This window comes from Lutra lutra, chromosome 14, assembly GCF_902655055.1.
Source record: "Lutra lutra chromosome 14, mLutLut1.2, whole genome shotgun sequence".
NCBI lineage: Eukaryota > Metazoa > Chordata > Mammalia > Carnivora > Mustelidae > Lutra > Lutra lutra.
Genome location: NC_062291.1, coordinates 4,651,191 through 4,673,321, shown reverse-complemented (window position 1 = coordinate 4,673,321; position 22,131 = coordinate 4,651,191). Strand labels below are relative to the sequence as shown.

The following is a 22,131-nucleotide window of genomic DNA, read 5'->3' as shown; positions in this document are numbered from 1 at the left end:
TATTTTAAAAACTAAGTGTGTGAAATTATGGTCTACATCATTAGTCATTGGAAGATGCAAATTAAAGCCATAATTAGCACTACATCAAGGTTTCTCAGCCTCACACTGTTGATATCCTGAGCCTCATAAATCTGTGGTCAGGGACTGTCCTGTGCATTGTAGGACATTTAGCTGCATCCCTGGCCTCTGCCCACCAGATGCCAAGGTCACTTTCCCTCTTCCTGAAATATAATAGTCAGAAATGTCTCAGAACATTGCCAGATGTTCCTGAGGAGGTAAAATTGTCCCTTTCTGAGAACTGTTACAGCACTACACAACCCTGGAATGGCTAAAATAAAGATTACTGACTATACGAAGGGTAGGCAAGGGTATGGAGTAATTGGAACTCTCACACACTGCCAGTGAGAATGCAAAAAGGTTACAATGACTTTGGGAAACTGTGTGGCAGTTTCTTTTCCTTTCTTTTTTAAAAAGATTTTATTTATTTATTTGTGGGGGGGGGTAGGGAGGGAGAGCACAAGGAGGCAGAGAGATAGGTAGACTGAGAGGGAGAAGAAGACTCCCTGCTGAGCAGAGAGCCAGACATGGGATTCAATCCCAGGACCCTGGGATCACAGCCCAAGACCAAAGGCAGCTGCTTAACTGACTGAGCCACCCAGGCACCCCTGTGTGGCAGTTTCTTAAGAAGTTAAGTATAAACCCACTATGTGTTCCAACCATTCTACTAAAAGCATTTACAAAGAGAAATGAGAGCACATGTTCTGAGACATGGCCATGAATATTCATAGCTTTATTTGTAATCACCAAAAACTGGAAAGATCTCGAATGTCTACCCACAGCTGTGTGCACACAAAGGAATATTACACAGCCATAAACAGCGGTGGCCTATTCATACAGACAACAACCTGGATTACTCTCAGAATAATTACACTGAGTGATTGAAGCCAGATCAGAGAAGGATACATTTTCTACAATTCCACTTACATCCTATTCTAGGGAATGAGATAAACCATCGTGATGGTGCCTATCAGTGGTTTCCTGTGGACAGAGGAGACAAGGGGGCATAGGTTAGGGAAGGTCAGGGGAGGAAACTTGGGGGCATGATGGCTGTGCTACTTACCCTAATTATGATTATGGATTTCATGGGGATGTTCATATGTTAAAACTCACCAAGTGGTATTCTTTATACACATGCAGGGTTTTGTATGTCAGGTATATCTCCCTAGACCTGCTTAAAAAATACAATACAGAAAAGAAATGGGCAGGAGGAACATTTGAATAAAAAAAGGCCATGCAGTCATTTGCATTTACAACGGATACTCATGACACTGACAAAAATCAGTGGAATTCCCATATGTCATCCAACTATGAAAAAAATAACAATCACCAGAGCTCATTCTCCCTCTTGCTTTAAGGAACCCAGAAATGTAACCCTCCTCTCCCCAGAAGTTGCCCTGATGGCCCACTTTGCCTTAGGCAGGATTCAAATTAGAATATTTGAGAAAATGTTTATCTTCCCTTCTGGGTTAGCAGTCAGTAGTATTTAAATGACATAAAACCATGTCAGTAAGAAACAGGAAGGAAAAGTTAACTTCTCTTCATAGCCTAAAGATTCAATGATATACAGATCTTTCCTTCAGGAAAGTCTGGCCTTTTGTAAATCTTTGGAATGAAAGGATACCTGAATTTTGGCCATTCATTAATAGCAAATTTCTGGTGAAAACCTTGTGATCACAAAAATTTTATAGATTCAGAATGAAAAAAAAAAAAAAAAAAAAAAAGATTTTCCCTGCTCAAAAATCAGGGAAATTCTTAACCACTTTTTAGCCATATTATTTATACCATTACTAAGAATAAATCTAGAAGTTAGTTTATCACTGTATGATTCTTCCCATATTCAATACCTGTATGTGAATTATAGAACAACTTTAGCAGATAATTGGTAAATGGACATTGAGAATATATCTCTTCATTGTATTATTATTTTTAAAAGATTTTATTTATTTGAGAGTGAGAGTGTATGTATGTGTATACACACGCATGAGGCGGGGAGGGGCAGGAAGGAGAGAAGAGGGAGGGAGAGGGAGAGAGACGATCTTAAGCAGAGTCCCTGCTGAGTGTGGAGCCTCATGTGGGCTTGATCCCAACCCTGAGATCATGACCTGAGCTGAAATCAGCAGTTGGATGCTTAACCAACTGGGCCACCCAGGTGCCCCTCTTCACTGTATTATTAATTACTTTTACCAGGAGGGTTGATTTTTTTCATCATATGGCTCCAGGTTCATTATTACCCCATTTAAGCTGTCTTTCTGATTTCTTCCCATCACTTTGGGTGCTAATTCACTCAGAAAGCCAGCAGCACGACTTGCAAGAATGCCACATTTTAATTTTAAAAACAAGAAAAAAAAAATGTAGGGAAACAGATGTACACAGATATCATTTTCTGGCAGAGAACATTCAAAACAATGATTTAAAAGGCACTATTCCCTTTCAGTATGAGATATTGATATATTTATAGCGATGGCTTCAGAGTTTTCCGGTGCGTGGTACCTTAAAATGTTCAATAATTGTGTACTGCAGCGAGTTGGCCTCTGTAGAAAGAAAAAATGTGATGGTCCCTTGTGTCTCTTTAAGATCTACCAGCCAGCGCTTTTGTGCTGGATTTGCACGAACAGGCCATCCTCCCTATAATATTCATGCAGTATTAATAACATCCTTTGGTCTAACATTGTTTTGATTTCCCCCAGCCCCCGCTTACACCGCAATTTTATGTGATGGAAAATTATTAGCAACTTACTGACATTTTCATTTTCTGCATACATGTCCATGATACATGATTTAAATGATTTGGAAGTGGCCTTTATCCAATCCGACTGGGGAATTAAACTGTGAAATCTTCTGGTCCAAAGAAATAAGTGAATGTGTAAGAGGCTTCTGTTTGGCAAACAGCCTGCATGTAAGCTCTACTGAAGCCAAGATGAACACTTTACCCTCCTTTACCAGACCATGGGCTCTTGTATCTGATCTGTGTTCGTAGAGAAGAACCTTATGCCTTTTATATGCATAGAAAACTTGTTTCCTGCTGTGGCTAGCAGGTGCAGGCCGACCTCGCCCTGTGCATTCCCCTTTCCCCACCCTTTGCCTTGTTCTCACAGATGGCCCATCCCGTATGTGTCCCTGGGAGCACATCAGGTAAGTGATACGCCAGGAGAGTAGGGTATCCAGAGTCAGTATCCTGTTCCCTGACTTGACCGGTGACTACAGAGTTACTGAGAGAACAAAGAAGGGCAGACTTTACAGCTGGTTCTCTCTTTGCAGAAGGACATCTTAAAATCGGATCTCGTTATCTGCTCGGTGGCTGCTGTTTTGTCATTTGCCATCAGTGCCAGCACCGTGTTCCTGTCCTTGCGAGTACGTATCCATTCGACTTTATGCTCTCCCCACCTTCTTAGCTTCCTTAACAACAGAGCCCGCTGTGGAGCTCCAGGGCATTGGCAGGATAGTGGAGCCGGAGGAGAAAAACAGGACACCAGCTAAGAGGTTTAAGGAACATACCTGTGTGCTGCGAGGAGTTACACCCAAGATGAGAATTGGTTCACATGGCAGATTGGGTTCAAGTGCTTTATCCTTTGTCCTCCCACACCCGGGAGCTGTGCTGTTTGTTAGAGCATCAGCACACATCCTGGGACCCAGTGGTAGTGAGTCAGGCTGACGGCACCCTGCAGGGAGCAGAGACTGGAGGCATTAGCACATCAGGAGTCAGACAGAGGTCCTGGAGCCAAAAGGAGCTTTGAAACATAATTTTCAGTTAGAAAAACAAGTGGCGAGCTCTAGATGGGGTTTCTGGCTTGACATTCCAACAGTTACTCTCTCCGAGCGGAAGTATTACGTGCTGAGGGGCTCCTTCCAACAAGGAGAGTCTTGTTAGTTGCATTGGTTATTCTTGACCTCTTCTTTTAAAAACAACAGCAACACAGCCAAGGGCAGATTTCCCTTGGCCTTTGAACTTCCCGGGGCCAGCTCTCAACCCTTCCCCCTGGCCCCCCACTTAGTGGCTTGCAACACAGGTGGGTTTTGCATGGAAGAAATTTTTGGAAGTCTGTAACGAGAACTGGGGTTGCCTCTCTGTTCTGCTAGAGGGAAGAGGGGAAGGGCAGTAGTGTTATGGATTATTCACGGACGTCCCTCCCCTCTCCTACGAGGCTAAACAATGAGATTTGCCCTCTTGTACCACAGCCATTTCTCAGTGTTGTGCTGTTTGCCCTGGCTGGCTCGGTGGGATTTGTGACCCATTATATGCTCCCTCAGCTCCGCAAGCACCATCCGTGGATGTGGATTGCACACCCCGTTCTTAAAAACAGAGAGTATCAGCAACGGGAAGTGAGAGGTCAGTAATATATCCCTCGTTCAACACCAGTGGTGCAGCGGTAGGCATCCTTTATACCACAGTGTGCACAACTTATGTGAATGCCTGAATGCCTTGGAACTATGTATTTAAGAATGATTACATGTTACGTTATATTGTTAGATGTTACATTATATCTATCTTACCATCATTTTAAAAAAGGAGACTGTGTACCTTGGAGTATACAGTATTGTTTCAGAAAAGAAAGCTAAAAATGGAGTGAATGAGAACTCTGTTGTATAAAAACAGTACTTGGTTATTTAGTATTGGGGAAGATTAATTTATATCACTCCAACCTCAAGATTATGCTGTTCCAGCTTAAGTTGGCTGGGGACTGGGAAGAACACCTCGCTGCCCTCCCATCCTCTACAAAGGTTTTTGGCGGGGGGCAGTGCGGCTGGGCGGGGATGTAGCAGAAACTGCTGAACCTTTCGGACCTCTGAACCCTTGAACTTCGCTTCACTGGCTCTGGTTACTTAGACCTAGACCCATACTTGATTGCTTTAGGAGTTCTCAGGGCTATTTCTGGTCATAATCTAGACAGTGTCAGAGCTTCTAGATAAGGAATCTCGGGAATTTCTCTGGTAGCTCTTCCCTTGCTCTGTGATCAACGGATGGCGGAAGGATTGATTTATCCCCATTTTCAGACACACTGAAGGCATTGGTCAGAGTTTATAGCTATAGTTTATAATGAGCTAGCACTGGGTATAACTTTATAGCCCTCTGTACCCCCTCTGTTGTAGAGGGACACAGTCCGTTGTCATTCTGTCCAGGCACACGGGTATGTGAGTGGGGCCAGGATTGCTGAGCTGCGAGAGTGGACTGGACTCACAAGGCTGGTCAGCAGCAACTTTGGTGGACTAGTGCGACAAAGGGAAAAGGGGGCAAAATAATCTAAGAATGAAGACGCAGAAGAATCACTTAAAATGCTGTTAAGAGCATTTCGTCAAGGTGCATCTCGGGGTGGGTATGAGGAGCTACCTTGATCTAAAACAGCCGACTAGGGAAAAGTGTAGATCATTTAGTGGAGAGACATGGCCTCATGGGTCTGCTGCCCGGATGGGGTTCGGAAGGTGGAGAAGGGTCATCACCCCAACTGTCCTGCCCTCAGAGACTTCCTCTTCCCACCTGCAACACCAGCAGCTCGCTTAAGGGTGAAACTTAATATATTCGTGCTTAATATTTATATATATATTCATGTATACATATGTATATATTTTAATTAAATTAATACATATAATATACATTTCTTAAATGTTCTGTTTGATGTCAGGTGCTACTTCAATGTAAATGATATTCAGTGTTATGAAACCTGAAGGAAGATGGGCTCAGAGCAGGGCAATGTGTACGGCTAGTTCATGTTACATCTCGCTGTGCAGAGAGGCGTATCCCAGACAGGTGTGCCTGCTGGTGGCCAGGTAGAGCAACCAGAGGAAACCGATGTCTACAGAGCTTCTGAAAGTATTCAGATCACATCCCCCTTTCATCTTCTAAATCTTTAGGAAGACTAAGTTTTGGGGTGAAATTCATGGAATTTGGGGGAGGGGTTGTTATTTCGGCATCACTGATCTTGGGTGGAGATTTGAAGTGTGAGGCTCTGCCTCGAGAGGCTGCATGCATCTCTGTATCCGTATCAGCTACCCCTCCCTCTGCTTAGCTCTTTGGGTGCCCTGGGATGAGCACAGAGAACTTGTCGAATTGAGAGAAAGAACAGCAAGACAGGCGGGGCTCAGGCTCAGCTTACTGTGGTGGTTCGGAGTGTGGAGTTCGCAGGGACAATATGGAATTCAGCAGTCAGGACTTTAGTTCAAAACCAGTTTGTCTGGTTTGCTTTGGTTTTGGTTTTTAGTTTGCTTATTTTGTTAGTGTGGTGGTTTTCTTCCCGGAATCTAATGGAGCCCAGTTCAAAACAGAATCATTTGGACGTTTTAAACCTGTGTGGCCTTTTCAGTACCGGATTCAAGTCCAAGTAACGTGAGCGTGTTTGCATGTATCAGCTCCTCTTTGAGGGCCAGTAGCCAGGCGGTGCTGGGTCTCTGTCCCATATGCTGCGCTGGGAGCTCATGCTTGTGAGCACGGGCTCTGTGGATGTTTCTCCTTTGCCTGCATTAGCTGTTCATAAGCCACCTGAATTCTAGCCAAAAGTAATAGATTTGACAAATTAGGCATGTAATGAAGAACAGATTGCATTTCAAAATTGTGTGCATAGACGGAAAATCCAAATATTTAAAATATGTTGGTATGAACTCATTGAAAAGCCATTACTCATTTTGGTATCATCCGAGTCCTGAGTTTCCTTCCTCCTCTGCCCCTGGCCTTCTGCCTTCTAGATAGTTCACTCTTTATTTCTTCTACTCCTAAGAAAACATGCACAGGAAATTCAGACCAACAGTATACCTTTTAACATGAAAACTGTGCTCAAATCTTTTCTCTTCATTGGATCACAGAGTATTATAACTGGAAAAGAAGAGCAGAGCAGGGTGAGCAGATTTGTGGTAAAGCCACAGAATCCCCTAGTCCCCTGGCAGACATCGCTAACTGAGAACAATCCAAAAACTGGGCCCGGGGCAGGCATTGAATTGACATGTGAGGTGAGGCACATGTGCTGTCCCGTCTTAGAGTTCATGGAATGCCATCCCACCCTGGGAGCCTGCAGAAGTCAAGGCACATAACTTCGGTCCCAGCAAGTCTGTGGCCAGTGTGTGACCAGCACGGAGGGCATCTTCCTCCGGTCCGGTGCTCTCTCTGCTACCTGCTCTGCTCTCGGTATAGCGCGCTGATTGTGTGTAGCTTGTAAATGCAGCTCTTAGCATGGTGCCGCCGTCATTGTTATCCAGAAGGGCTTCATCACTGCGGTAAGCTCTGAAGAGTCCATCGTGCCGTCGTCCCAGGCCAGCTCTACAAAGCTTTAATCCTGGGTTGAAACAGACTTGACTCAGGTCAGATGATTCAGCCTTCAGGTCTCTGTTTAAAAACCAGTCCCTCTAAAAGTCCTTCCCTGACCACCTGGGTCAGACTCACTTCCCGGCTGCAACCCTGAACCTCCCTTTCCATCATAGTCTCTCAAGTGAATGTGAGCAACATGCCTGTTTGCTCGTGCTGGCTCGCCACTGCTTACTGTGATGCTGGGCACAGAGATGTGCTTACTGAACGGCAACTCATTTAAATATCACCCAACTTCTATAGGCTAGAACAAATTAAACTTGGTGTACAGACTTACTTTCAGTTTACTTTCCTTTCTGCATACCTCTGATAGGTAATTTTACTTGACATATAAAATTATGTGGAGATACAAAATAAATTTTGATATAAAATTCAGTCTACAATAAGTTGAAGACTGGAAATTGAAACATGTATTTTTTTAGCCAATTCAGTTCTTTACTTTGGGGACTCATTTACATAAACTTTATCCCATCCTAGCCCCAACAAAACGTTTCACCAATATTTGAGCTAAAAGAATAAAATTCTATCACTCATAATACAGTTTAGCTGACATATGGTGATGTGGCTATAACTGACATATTAATGGGATGTGAAATTGTTCAATCGGAGTGATTCATGCTGAAAATAACAAGATAACAGAGTAGACGGCACTACAGATGGCACCGTATTAGTCAAGTATGGAACTTTCCAAGACCAAATGTTTAAGAAGCACTGTAGTTTTAGAAAATAAGACAAATCTATGATCCTGAATTGTGATGGTAATTCCAAACAAATGACTTCATTGATCAGCCTCTGTTATAAAAGACTAAGAAGCTGAATCTGTTTGAAAATTTATCTCATGGTAATAAATACATATCTATCTATAATTATTTTGAATATAGATGTACTAAATGTTCCATTCAAAAGTCCTACGGTGACAGAACGGATAAAAAAAATAAGACCCATCTATATGCTGTCCACAAGAGACTCATTTTAGATCTAAAGACACCTGCAGATTGAAAGTGAGGAGATGGAGAAACATCTTTCATGTAAATGGATATCAAAAGAAAGCTGGGGTGGCAATACTTATATTGGGCAAAATAGACTTTAAGACAAAGACTATAAGAAGAGACAAAGAGGGGCACTGTATCATAATAAAGGGGATATCCAACAAGAAGACCTAACAATTGTAAAAATTTATGCACCCAACCCGGGAGCACCCAGATACATAAAGTGGTTACCAAACATAAAGCAATTAATCAGTAATAATACAATAATGTTGGGAACATCAACACCATACTTGTATCGATGGACAGATCATCTAAACAGAACATCAACAAGGAACGATGGCTTCCAATGATACTCTGGAACAGATGGATTTCATGTTATATTTAGAACATTCCCTACTAAAACATCAGAACACATATTCTTTTCAAGTGCACGTGCAACATTCTCCAGAATAGATCACATGTTAGCCCACAAAACCAGCATCAACAAATTCAGGAAGATTGAAGCCATACCATGGTATCTTTTCTGACCACAACACTGTACAACTGGAAGTCAACCACAAGAAGAAATCCAGAAAGACCACAAACACATGGAGGTTAAATAACACGCTACTAAATAACGAATGGGCCAACCGACGCATTATAGCCCTACCTCAAGAAGCAAAAATATCTCAAAATAATCAAAAAATTTAAAAAAAATCTCAAACAATCTAACCTTACACCTGAAAGGACTAGAAAAAGCACTACAAGTAAAACCTAAAACCAGCAGAAGGAAGGAAATCACAAAGATTAGAGCAGAAATAAATGCTATAGAAACTAAAAAACAAACAAACAAACACACAAAAAACCAGATTGATGAAACCAGGAGCTGGTTCTTTGAAAAAAAAAAAACAAAAACAAAAACAATAAAATTTATTAACCTCTAGCCAGACTTATTGACAAAAAAGAGAGAGAGAGAGAGAAAGGACTCAAAATCACAAATGAGAAAGGAGTGATAACAACCAATGCCACAGAAATACAAACAATTATAAGACAATATTATGAAAAACAATAGGCCAACAAATTGGAAACCTAGAAGAAATGAATAAATTCCTAGAAACATATAACCTACCAAAATTGAAACAGGAAGAAATAGAATTTGAACAGACTGATAACCAGCAAAAAAATCAAATAAGTAATCAAAAAAACTCACAACAAACAGAAGTCGAAGACCAGTTGACTTCACAGGCAAATTCTACCAAACATTTAAAGAAGAGTTGAAAAAGAACACCAAAGCTGGAGGCATCACGATTCTGTACTTCAAGTTATATTACAAAGCTTTAGTGATCAAAAGAGAATAGTACTGGCACAAAACCAGACACATAGATCAATAGAACAGAATAGAAAACCCAGAAATAAATCCGCAGCCATGGTCAATTAATCTTCAGCAAAACTGGGAAGAATGTCCAATGGGATAAAAGACCACCTCTTTAGCAAATGGTGTTGGGAAAACGAGGCAGCAACATTAAAGAGAAACTGGACCACTTTCGTACATGATTCACAAAAGTAAATTCAAAATAGATCGAAGACTTATATATGAGACCTCAAATCATAAAAATGCTAGAAGAGAACACAGGCAATAATCTCTTTGACATCTGCCATAGCAACCTTTTTCCAGATAGGTAGGTTCCCTATGTAAGAGAAGCAAAAGCAAAAATAAATAATTAGGACTACAGCAAAACAAAAAGCTTCTGCACAGTGAAGGAAACAACAAAACTAAAAGGCAATCTTAGGAATGGGAAAAGATATTTGCAAATGATGTATTTGATAAAGGGTTAGTATCCAAAATACATAAAGAACTTAGAAAACTCAACACCCCAAAAATGAGTAGTACAATAAAAAAAAAAAAAGGCAGAAAACATGAACAGACATTTCTCCAGAGAAGACATCCAGATTGCCAATGGACACCTGAAAAGATGCTCAACATCACTTATCATCAGGGAAATGCAAATCAAAACTATGATGAGATATCACCTGACACTGGTCAGAATGGCTAAAATCAACAACACAAGAAACAGGTATTGGCGAGGATGTGGCAAAAAAGGAACCTTCTTGCACTGTTGGTGGGAAGGCAAACTGGTGCAGCCACCCTGGAAAACAGTATGGAGATTCCACAAAGAGTACAAAATAGAGCTACCCTACGATCCAGCAATCTCACTACTGGGTATTTACCCAAAGAACACAAAAACACTAATTTAAAGGGATATATATGCCCCTATGTTTATAGCAGCACTATTTACAGTAGCCAAGATATGGAAGCAGACTTTGTGTCCATTGACTGATGAATGGGTAAAGAAGATGTGGTACACACATATATTGGAATATTATTCAGCCAAAAAAAGGAATGAATCCATGTCATTGAAAATGGCAAGTATAAGGCTATGTGAAATAAGTCATGGAAAGACAAATACCATGATTTCACTCATACCTGGAATTTAGGAAACAAAACAAATGAACAAAGGGGAAAAAGAGAGACAAATCAAGAAACAGACTCTTAACTATAGAGAACAACCTGATGGTTGCCGCAGGAAAGGTGGGCAGGGGGGATGGGATTAAGGAGGCCCTTGTAGTGATGAGCACAGGGTTATATATGGAAATATTGAAACACCGTATTATACATCTGAAACTAATACAACACTGTGTGTTAACTGGAATTAAAATAAAAACTAACCCCCCAAAAAAGAAAATTTATTTTATCTAAGAATTTTCAAAAGGAATGATGTCATTTTGAAAAGGACTAATGGAGTTGGGTCATATTTTCACATGGTCCTCTGAGAAGAAATTTCCACAATATTATTATTCTTGGCTCTTAAGAGTTTAAGAAAAGTTGAAATGCTCTGATTTGATGACCTTACTCTTACCATGAAAGTGGCTTGTAATGGGTTTAAAAGAGATTGTGACAAAGAATAATTCCACTTTTTCAAAAAGATTTTATTTATTTATTTGACAGAGACAGAGCAAGAGAGGAAACACAGGGAAGGGGAGTGGGAGAGGGAGAAGCAGGCTTTCCAATGAGCACAGAGTCTGATGGGAGGCTCGATCCCAGGACCCTGGGATCCTGACCTGAGTTGAAGGCAGATGCTTAATGACTGAGCAATCCAGGCACCCAAGAATAATTCCATTAGTGACCCTCACTTGTTATTTATTCATTCAGAAAATGCTTATGAATTTCCTATTCATTAAAAAAACAATTACTGGGTTCCGACATAATATGAAGCCTGTGAACCACTGAGATAACTAAGTGGTTACTAACTAAGATAACTGAGATAACTAAGTTGACTAAGATATGGTTTCTGTTACCAAAGAGTTTCTGACCTACTAAACCTCTGGCTGTGATTGCTACACACACAGCGAGGTGGGGTCAACACTAGGTTCAGCCTTGCAGGAAATACGAAGAAGTAGAATGCCCAGACCCTAAATGAAAAGGTTATAATTAATTTTATGTTCAGTGGTTAAGTTGTCCTAACTGGTTGGATATGCATATAAAATGGAAAATGTATGAATTTTAGGACTAAATGTTAAATTGAGTCTGGTCTTCAATGATATTGGTTGAATGAACAGGTGAATGATCAGTGCTTTGTAAATTCCCCAAAAGAAGACTTTCCTACAGGATGACGTGGGCAGAAATAGTCTTGTAAGGTAAAGGCTGGTTTGAAGGACCCACGGGTATATGTGTGTAAGTAAAATATATACAAATGGGCTCATTCCTCTGCAAATAAACAAACAGATAAATAAACGGTTGCTGAAAAAGCTAAAACTACAATTTTTGGATGTACTACAATAGCCAGATAAAAGATTATAGAAATTATAAAAAATACCGGTTGAGAATCACACCGAAATTTTAAGTTAAAAAAAATCACTGTCACGAAACGAAGTCACAGATAAGTCCTAGTTTTGTCACTCTTACATGCGATTTCCCTTGCTTGTTGGCAAATCTTGCCTGTTGATTTCCCGATAGACTGGTTTCTACATGTCAGAGACGTGGTTCTAAGAGTTCTGAGAGTTGCTTTTTCTAATGTATTTTTCATTTACATCAAAGTGATACATAGGTTAAAAATCAAATAGAACAATTTGTAATGACAAGCAGCAGAATTCTTGTTCACTTTTCCCCACGTCTGATTCTTCCTGTCCATGAAAAATTACTTTCCACTCATTAAATAGTTCTCCCGATATTTACCATCATTCTTCTACATGATCTGCTTGTTGTTCTGCTGTTTCTTGATATTTCAGATTTGCCTATCTACTGACTTCCTGTTATGAATGAGAAGGACTCCTCTCTTTCCTTCCCTCGTACATTAACATTTTCCCTTTCTCCATCCTCACAATGTAGTTTTAATATATTTTTTTTGAACAAATACCCAGGACTTTTTTTTTTTCTGTTAAGTCTGATTTTTGCTGACTTCTAGTCCAATGGTATACCAAGATTGCCTTTCCTTTCTTGTTAAGATTTCCATTTGATTTGCTAGCCTTTCCCATAGCTATGGGACATATCTCTCAGTTTTCCTTACAAGCAAACCTGTCCAATCCTCTGTTAGTTCTATCCTCCCCAGGCTCCCTTCCTGGAACGTCTCTGTTTGTTCTGTCCTCACTCCCTATCTGTGACTTTAGCACCTCCTCTAGTCACTCCAGGCAAAGGATGCAAAGGAAGGAAACTTTGAGACTTTGTGTATCTCAAAGTATTTCCATTCTACTTTGCATTTAATGCAAATGTATTGTGTAGCACCTGAGGATGTAAACACTTCCGTAAGAATTCTAAGGTAAAGGTCCACTGCTGCCACTGGGAAGTCTGATGGCTTTCCTACCCCCAGTCCTTTGTATGTGACCAGATTCTTCCCTGCAGGAAGCATTTGGAAAGCTGAGGAGGGAATTAAAGTGCTATGGCCCAGAGAATGGGCTCAAATTTTGGCTATGTCATATAATAATTATGCTTAACCATCATGATTAAGGTTTGTATTTATAATTGGGGGTTCCTACAAGAAAGTTTTGATGGGGGATGAAATTAAGGTAAAAAGTGCAGAGGATGGGCATCACCGTTGGCAGGCAGAATGTATTCAGTAAGTGCCTACTTCTCCTCCTCTTTCCCAGAGTTCTGAAATTCACTCATTTGGCACCTTGCTTTGTGTCTCATTTCATCCATTGTACTAGGTGGTGGGTGGCCCTTTATAATCTGGATATTTATGGTCTGTGGTTTTGACATTTTGTCAACAGGTGATAGTACCACTTGAAGGACCTCATTCGCAGAAATTCTATGGTGATTAAATCAAACCCAATAATCTATGTAAAAATCCTTTGTGGCATGACAGGCATTGCTTGATTTCAAAACATAAAGTCTGTGCTGGCATCATTGGGAAGATTTCCTCTCTGGAGCATGACGTGGAGAAGCCATAGTTCCGGGAAGGAGAATATATTCCTCCCCTCCTCCCTTTTCTTCCCCACATAAAACAACACTAACATTAGGTGGTAGTTACAGACCTGGAAAACCCTGCGAAGTCTCTTTAATTCAAAGCAACTAAAATGGCTTGAAGCATGAACTGAACGAGTGTTAGCTGCGCAACAGTCTTCTGCGCTGTGATGCTTCCGTGGGAAGGCACATTCCAGAGCATTGCAGGTGCCAAAAGAGTGGCTCAGGGCTGATGTGTCAAAACAGCCCACTGGGTGGAAGCCTGCTGGATTAATTATTCCCCCTGTTGTTACTCCTTTCATGGACACTCTCTTCCTTTCCTCTTCTTTCCTTCCCTGGCAGGCACTGCTCCTCTACACTTTCCCTCTCTGGCTGGCCTCCTGATTAGCTGTGGGTATGCAACTCTCTTTGTCAGTCTCACAAGGCTGGGGGTGGCCGCAGGGGGCGGGCCGTGGAACCAGGCTCACACCTGCAGCAGCAAACCTGGGAAGTGGAATCCAGGTTCCTGTGCTCAAAGGGGAGCGAGGCTGAAGGAGGCCCAGAGACTCACCACTGGCCTCAGGCAGAAGAGGGTCTGGGGACAGAACCCAGGGATCAGCTGCCAGGTTCACTCTCCAGCAAGCCACAGGGGGTTTATCCGAGGACCCAGTGGGATTCTTCCAGGCCACCAACACATTTCAAACAACGTGCAAGTCAAATAAACGGCCAGAAACTGGAGAAGTGTAGAAAAACTAACACTGATCTAAATATGCATGTGATTCACGCAGGGTGGGATGCAGGCTTCTTGGGGCACCGTTGACACGTGCACGGAAGGGCCAAAGCAGGCCATCGGAGGAATGACGTTAGTGCTCAGCTGCAGTGGGTGAGGCCCCGTGATGAGCGGCCAACTTAGTCTCCCTGAGCTACATCCCCTGGGGTCTTGTCGGACGCAGCTGAAGCCTCAGACACGGAGATGACTGTGGAGAAACGCAAGCAGTGTTTTAGAGCGATCTTGTAATTTAAATAACAGACAAATCACACTTGACTTGGGGGTAAGTCGGATTTTGTAAATTAGACATTCATCATTTACCAGCTTTGTGCTAGGTGCTATGCTCCGTGTTGAGAATGCAGAAATGAGTAAGCGCACAGTCCTTGCTCTTGGCGAGATGGCTGTTGTAACAAGAAGTAGCTTCCTTCCCGCACTCGTGGGGAGAACGTTTGGAAGTTGCTCTGAACGCTTTTCACATGAAAGTTTTTTTTTTTTTTAAGATTTTATTTATTTATTTGACAGACAGATCACAAGTAGGCAGAGAGGCAGGCAGAGAGAGAGGAGGAAGCAGGCTCCCCGCTGAGCAGAGAGGCCGACGTGGGGCTCGATCCCAGGACTCTGGGATCATGACCTGAGCTGAAGGCAGCGGCTTTAACCCACTGAGCCACCCAGGTGCCCCTCACATGAAAGTTTTTGACCTAAACTTCCTCATGCGAAAAAGTCGTAAAATATTTCAATAGTGTTTTTAGGTTTAAATCGGATGGTTTTATATTAGCAGAGGACCTTCCTATCAAGAGGAGAAAGCACATTATTGCCTTGATTCTCCCGAGAGCTTCTCTATCCCTTTGAGGAGAGGCGAAGGATGCATTTTTATTCCTACTGAATTAATGAAAAAAAAAATCAGTGGGAAGTTTTGGGAAAATGAGCTAAACATTTTTCAAAAATTGAGTTAGACTTCATATCAAATGAAATTCCAGATGGATTAAAGGTTTAAAACATTTTTTTTTAAAGGAAACGAAGAAAGAAAGAACCAGAATAGCAGCTGCAAGAAAATATAGGTCATGTTACATAATCTTGGGTGGGAAGAGAAAACTAATTTTCTTAGCATGACCCAAAGTCAAAAAACATTAAAGAAACAGCTAAACATTGTATTCCTTGAAAAACGAAATTTTAATATCCTGATGCCTGGCTCTTCCCCACCTTGCCTTTCTCAGAGAGGTTTACCTAACCTGATAACAGGTATTGCTTCATTCACAAATAATGGTGGGACCTGTCACGTGCCAGGAACGTGCGGGACAGTGTGGCCATCCCAGCCCCACCCTGAGTTGAACCTTCTGAGGAGGGAAATGCGCCGTGGCCAGGAGCAAACCTCGAAGGCTTGCAAGGCAGATGGCGCACCCCCCCACGGGAGCCCCAGCTTCTCCTCACGCTCTGTCCTGCGGGGTGTCTGCTTTAGTTCATTGAGTTATTAATTAATGATGTTGCCTAAATCTACTGAGCGGCTCCTATGGACGAAGGTGACGGACAGGCCCGGCCCCTGGGAGAGAGCTGGACATCGACCCCACCGAGTGACGCACATGTACAGGGTTTAAAGGACAATGAAGGGAAGGAGTATAAAAGGATCCCTTTTGAGATCTGGGAGATAGAGAAATGCTGCTTTGGGGAAGTGACATTTAATGGGATGCTTGAAGGAGAAAGAGGGGGTTAGCCCTAAGCAGAGGAAGAGGACTCCAGGATCCCAGGCAGGAGAGGAAGCTGCGGGCACGCCCTGTGTTGGCTAATGGGAACGGAAAGGTCATGGGGACCTTGGGTTTATCCTAGGCAGAATAAAAGGGCTTTGAGCAGCAGCATAATGTGATTTACTCCACATGTAAGAATGATTACTTACCCTCTTCATGCTACTGGTTTTGGAAGTGAAGCCTGTTTCTGGGGAACGCACCATGACATGTGTACATGATATCGCTAAGGACTTTATGACCTGAGATTTGGCCCAGAGAGAAAGACAGGAGGGAGAAGCATTCATGGGGAAAAACGAGAGCCTGTAATCAGGGGTGCCCCCGGCCTGGATGTGATAATTCCATTTTGCGGAGTGTCTCTGCCTTTGATGCCTCAGGGTGACAGGGCCATTTGAACCTAGCTGTGCACGTCTGGAAATGCTTAGGAACCCTCCTGGTTCCCGTAAAGCAGGAGGCCACATACCCTGGCAGCTTAAATCGTAATTCAAGATTTAAATCAGAAAATTATCTTCCTAAAGATAAAAACATCCTGAAGATTTCTGATTCACTTTTAATTATCGAGAAGAACTTATTTTAGTAACATAAGCATCTAAATAAAACACAACCTGAAAAGCCTTTAAGAAAATTTGAAGTGCGCGCTTATAATAAGTCGTATAGAACTTATAAATGGCATCATTAGTTTGCATTCTTTTCCTCACGGGCCTAATATTCCAGGGAAAAGAAAAATACTAATGCTCAAGTAAGGTCTTTTTATGGCCTCTGTGCGTACTCAGGGCATTACACAAAGACAGTTATAAAATACCATTGCAAAGATTTTCTTTCTAGCTTGACTTTGTGGGAATACTGGAACAGTTTGGGGCCCTAAGAAACATATTAACCATGCTACTGCCTCTGTGAGCGTCCTTTTTAGTAGCTTTCCGTGGCCACCCCATAAGAAGGATTGAATTTGGTCTTTGAGAACTTGGAATTCTGGAATTATACTATGTTTTTTGTTTCCTCCTCCTTCTTATTTGTCCTTCTCTTTGCTTCCCCTCCGCTCCCAAACATAAACATTCAATATGAAAACAATCTAGAGATTGTAACGTTTCTTTTTTTAAAGATTTATTTATCCATTTATTTGAGAAACAGTGAATGTGAGAGAGAGCACTAGTGGTGGGAGGGGAGGCACAGAGGGAGAAGCAGGCCCCCCACTCCCCGCCTCCCCGAGCAGGGAGCCTGACGCCAGGACCCCAGCACCATGACCTGAGCTAAAGGAAGACTCTTAACCAATGGAGCCACCAGATGCCCTAGAGATTGTAACACTTCATTGGAATGAATTACTGAACTTGCTAGAAGGAGTCTGGAGGTAAGTAAAATTTAAAGGGAAATTAATTTTCTTTTAATGTGAAGGATTAGCAGAATCTGAAGTCAAACGTTTGGAGGTAGTGACCTCAGGGATTTGCTCTCTACTCTGTCGTTCTGGTGTATTTATTTTACCCCCGCTTCCCACATCCTTCTCCACCCCTGTTTTGGCTAGAAGCCATGCCTTGGGATGCACCTTTACCTAGAATGAGTTTCCCTTAACATACAGTGTGTGGCCCTGAGCTTGCTGGTGTATGCAGGCAGTGTGAAACACTCTGTCCTCTCATCTAGACATTCAGAATGCACCAGGGGGCCGCTTGTAGGAGCGTCCATATCACGGTCTCTTGTCACCTGCATTCCCTGGTAGCACCTCAGGTAGTAAACTAGAGATGGCGGAATGCCCTACCTTCCACCTCTGAGTAACGGTGCTATTAAAAATGTAGTAGAAGGGGGCGCCTGGGTGGCTCAGTGGTTAAGCCGCTGCCTTCGGCTCAGGTCATGATCTCAGGGTCCTGGGATCGAGCCCCGCATCGGGCTCTCTGCTCTGCGGGGAGCCCGCTTCCTCCCCTCTCTCTGCCTGCCTCTCTGCCTGCTTGTGATCTCTCTCTCTGTCAAAATAAATAAATAAAATCTTAAAAAAAAAATGTAGAAGTTTTTGTGGCTTCGGAATGTATTGGCTTCTGGTTTTTTTTGAATTTCTTTGTATCCTTCGTAGAACTCCTTTGTCGCTATCATCTGTTGGCTTCTAACTAGAGAACCAATGATCACCTTTAAAGATCCAAGGTCTTAGCTGGGCACATATGTTATTGTGTCCATATTGAATGGGCTTCTTATGACCTTGTACTTGCAAGTGAGACAGCAGAATGGTGCTTACAATCTAAGACTTCTAGAGCTTGAATATCTTAGCTGTCTGCCTCAGAGTGTGTCTATGCTATAGTCTCACATGCGTGGCCCCCCGACCCCCCCTGCCCAGGTACCACAGAGGGTTAAGTCTCACTGAATAAGTACTTTTGCTTTCAAATATTTGGAAAGACATGGAGGGTGAATTCAGAGCTTATTAGTGATTCCTATACTTTTTTTTTTTTTTTGGAATTGATTGTTTGCTGTGTCTCCGGGATGGATCAACTAAAATTCTTATGGAAAAGCCATATTGGTTATCATTATCCACAGTAAATCCTTGGGAAGACTGCCATGGGATGGTGTCCTTGCCCTCAAATCAGCCTTATCCCTACTCACTGGAAAATATCATCTAAAAGAAATGTGACGAGCGTTTAAAAGCCCGATCACACGCCCCTGTCCAGACGGCACTGGGCATTCTTCGGTGATAAGCTACTCAAATGTTCCTTTTAATTCACATGTTTTTCTAACAGCCCCGCAGCATGAGGTTGGCTTGTATTTCCTTAATTTACATATTTTTGCAGGAATCTAGCTAAGGGTGTCATGTTTCTCCGAACTGGTGACAAATGTTGATAGAACTCTGTAAATGTATTTTTATAAGCAGACAGTTGCATTTGATGTGACGGCCTCAACCTGACATACATTTTCTCAATATAAATCGAGAAATGAGGAAAAAAATAATCTGTTTGGAAGGAAACCTAAATGGAACTGATTGTACTTTATGAGAGACTAAACTAGGAAAGATTACTTAATATGCTATAGTTTGAAAGATTTTTATTTTGTATTCAAAAAGTCATTCGGGGTGGGGTGCTGCTTTCTTAAGCCTCTCTCTGTTCGATTTAACTATTCCGAGTTCCTCTGGACACAAAAAGTATACGCTAGTAAGTGAACATTTACTGAACCCTGATTCTAGGCCAGGCGTTTCATAGGGACTTGGAATACACAACTGATGAAGGCATGGTTTGGTTTGAAGACAAGATCTACTTCTGACAAATCGCCAGTCCACTGGGGAGATTAATATTTAAATGAATACAGTGTGACAGGTACTGTAATTATAGAATTCACAGTGCATAGTGATGGCGCAAAGAAGGAATGTATTTAGCCTGAAAACTAAAGGTAATCTATACAGTACGCCGGGCTCAGCGTCTGGCAGGTTCCTCACAGGTACTCGCAACATGGCAGGCAGTGGGGCCACCCACGGTGGGGAAAATGCAGGGTCTGCCCAGAAGCAGGCAGAAAGGGGGAGGTGCATTGTTTATTAAGAATTTGAAAACAATGATAAAGACAGTTAAAATTTGGCCTCCTTTTTACTCTCCCCATGTACTGACAATTCTAAACACTGTCCGTGATTAAACCCTTCTACTGGGATGGAAACTTGGGGTGCGCTGCCTTGCCCAATGATGGTAGCAACTCTCCTGGGAATAATGGCAAAGGGGGTGAGGAGGGGGCACGGAAAGTTCCCCATGGCCAGATGCCAGATTCTGCAAAAAGATTAGGAGTTTCTCAAGTAGGAAATACAGAAGGGCATTGCAGGAAGGCATCCAGGACATGGAAAGGCACGTACAACACGTAGTTCCCTACCATGCAGGAGGAAATAGAAATTATTTACAATAAATAGTGGTGGTCACTTAGGTATCCACATGGGAAAAAAATCGGTCTCAATCTCTATCTTACATTAATTATACACAATAATCAATTCTAGAGAGCTTTCCGATCTAAATGCAAAAGGTAAAGCAACAAAGTCTGAGAGGAAAACATAGGAGTGTGTGGTCCTGGCCTTTGTCTTTTAAACAGAACACAAAAGACTTCAAAAGGAAAAGCAAAACGAAAAGTCGGAACATATTCAAATAAAGCATTTCTTTCCTACGAAAGGTACTATTGAGAGGGTAGTAACCCATAAAATGGGAGAAGAGCTTTCTGATGCAAATGCTCACTAAAGACTCATATCCGAGGTGTACAAAGAAATCCTACAAATCAGTAAAGAAGGTCTTGTTTTTTTTTTTTTAAACCTTTGCACACAGTTTTGAAACCTGCACAAACCATACGTGTTAGAGCTAGAGACGAAACGCTCTTGAAGCCCCCCCCACCCCCCGCCACCTGCTTACAGTCACGGCTGCACGAGGTGCCCACTGCCCCAATCCCAACACCACTGTTTGGTTGGCCTCCTATTCTCCTGTGTCTCCTGCTCAACAATTTTCTTGCGACTCAGCCACCTGCATGGGTGTCCTTGTCGTCCTCTCGTGCCCATCGCTGTGTGATAATCTGGGTGACTATTAAGTGATTAATTCCCTTCCTGCAATGTCCTTCTGTATTTCCTAAAGATGAGTAAAGGAAAAATCTATCCGAGGGGAAAGAGAACCAGGCGATACATGTGAAGAGCCACTTCACAAACGTGGGATCCAAATGGCCAGTAAACAGATGAAAAGGTACTTACCCACATGAGTCATCAGGGAAATGCAAAACAGAGCCCTAACATGATACCACTCTACACCCACAGTGTGGTTAGAGTGAAGGAGAGAGAAAATGTTTTGGCAAGGATGTGAGCAAACAGAAGGAACTCTCTGTGCTGTTTGTGGGAGTACAAACTGGCTCTGCATCTTTGGAAAATCTCCAAGAGCTTCCTCTACACACACTTAATCACCTGGCAGGTCTCTTCCTGGATCTGCGCCCTGCAGAAGTGCACGCGAGCTTCTCAGAAGACACGTAGCAGGACGCTGGGGGCAGCTCTCTACGGCTCATTCACAAAACGAGTGCCCGTGACCAGGAGCCCGGAAACATGACCTGTGCATCGTCACCCAGATTATCACACAGTGGTGGGCATGAGAGGACGATAAGGACACCTACGAAGGTGGCTGAGTCTCACAAAAGTTGTTGAGCAGGAGACGCAAGAGAATAGGAGGCCAACTAAACAGTGGTGTTGGGATTGGGGCAGTGGGTACCTCGTGCAGCCGTGACTGTAAGCCGGTGGGAGGGGTGTTCAAGAGAGTTTCGTCTCCAGCTCTAACACGTATGGTTTGTGCAGGTTTCCAAGCTGCGTGCGAAGGTTTTCAAAAATCCAGTGCGGCAAGTTCAGGTAACAGGTGAAGAATATATAATGTAAGTGCGAAACTGGTGATCATGACTCCAGAGAGGGACAAAGTGGCCACTGCAGAAGGTGTGGCTCCGCTCCAGACCCCTCGGGATCAGATCCCACATTTTAGCAAGTGAAGTTTTTACGTTTCAAAGTTGGAGCATCGCCGATCTGGGACAGTGTCTTTCAGCTCTGTCCCCGGGTGATTCCAATGTGCAGCTATGATCGAGAACTGACTTAGGGTGACTCTAAAGCCTATTGCCTGCATGACTAATGTGGATGCGAGTGTCATTAAATACGGTAAAGTGTGCATCCAGAGGAGCAGGTGTGGGGGGTGGCAAGTCCCGTCTTTGATGTGTATCTGAAGATTCCGTCGGGACATCAGGTGAAGCTATTCACGGAGTATTAAGACCTGGAGGCCCGGAGACGGGAGGCTGAGTGACAGATGAGTGTCATCAGCCTGGGAGTAATCATGAATGTCAAGGGTGTGGAAGGCATCATCTTCACAAAGAGAGAAAAATAATAGAGAAGTCCAAGGAGAGCAGATGACCAACCAAGGGAAGAG

At 42.7% G+C, this 22,131-nt stretch overlaps 1 protein-coding gene across 2 annotated transcripts in view; it reads left to right on the top strand.

Annotated features, from left to right (window-relative positions):
* PCNX2 (pecanex 2) overlaps positions 1-22,131 on the top strand; it is a 280,264-nt gene that overhangs the window by 135,225 nt on the left and 122,908 nt on the right. Inside the window, exons 18-19 of one of the 2 annotated variants that reach the window (XM_047702153.1) lie at positions 3,319-3,411; positions 4,309-4,387. In XM_047702153.1, coding sequence (XP_047558109.1) covers positions 3,319-3,411; positions 4,309-4,387 — 172 coding nt within the window. Of the gene's footprint in view, positions 1-3,318; positions 3,412-4,236; positions 4,388-22,131 lie in introns of both variants that reach the window. The other variant, XM_047702152.1, reaches the window with a different exon arrangement.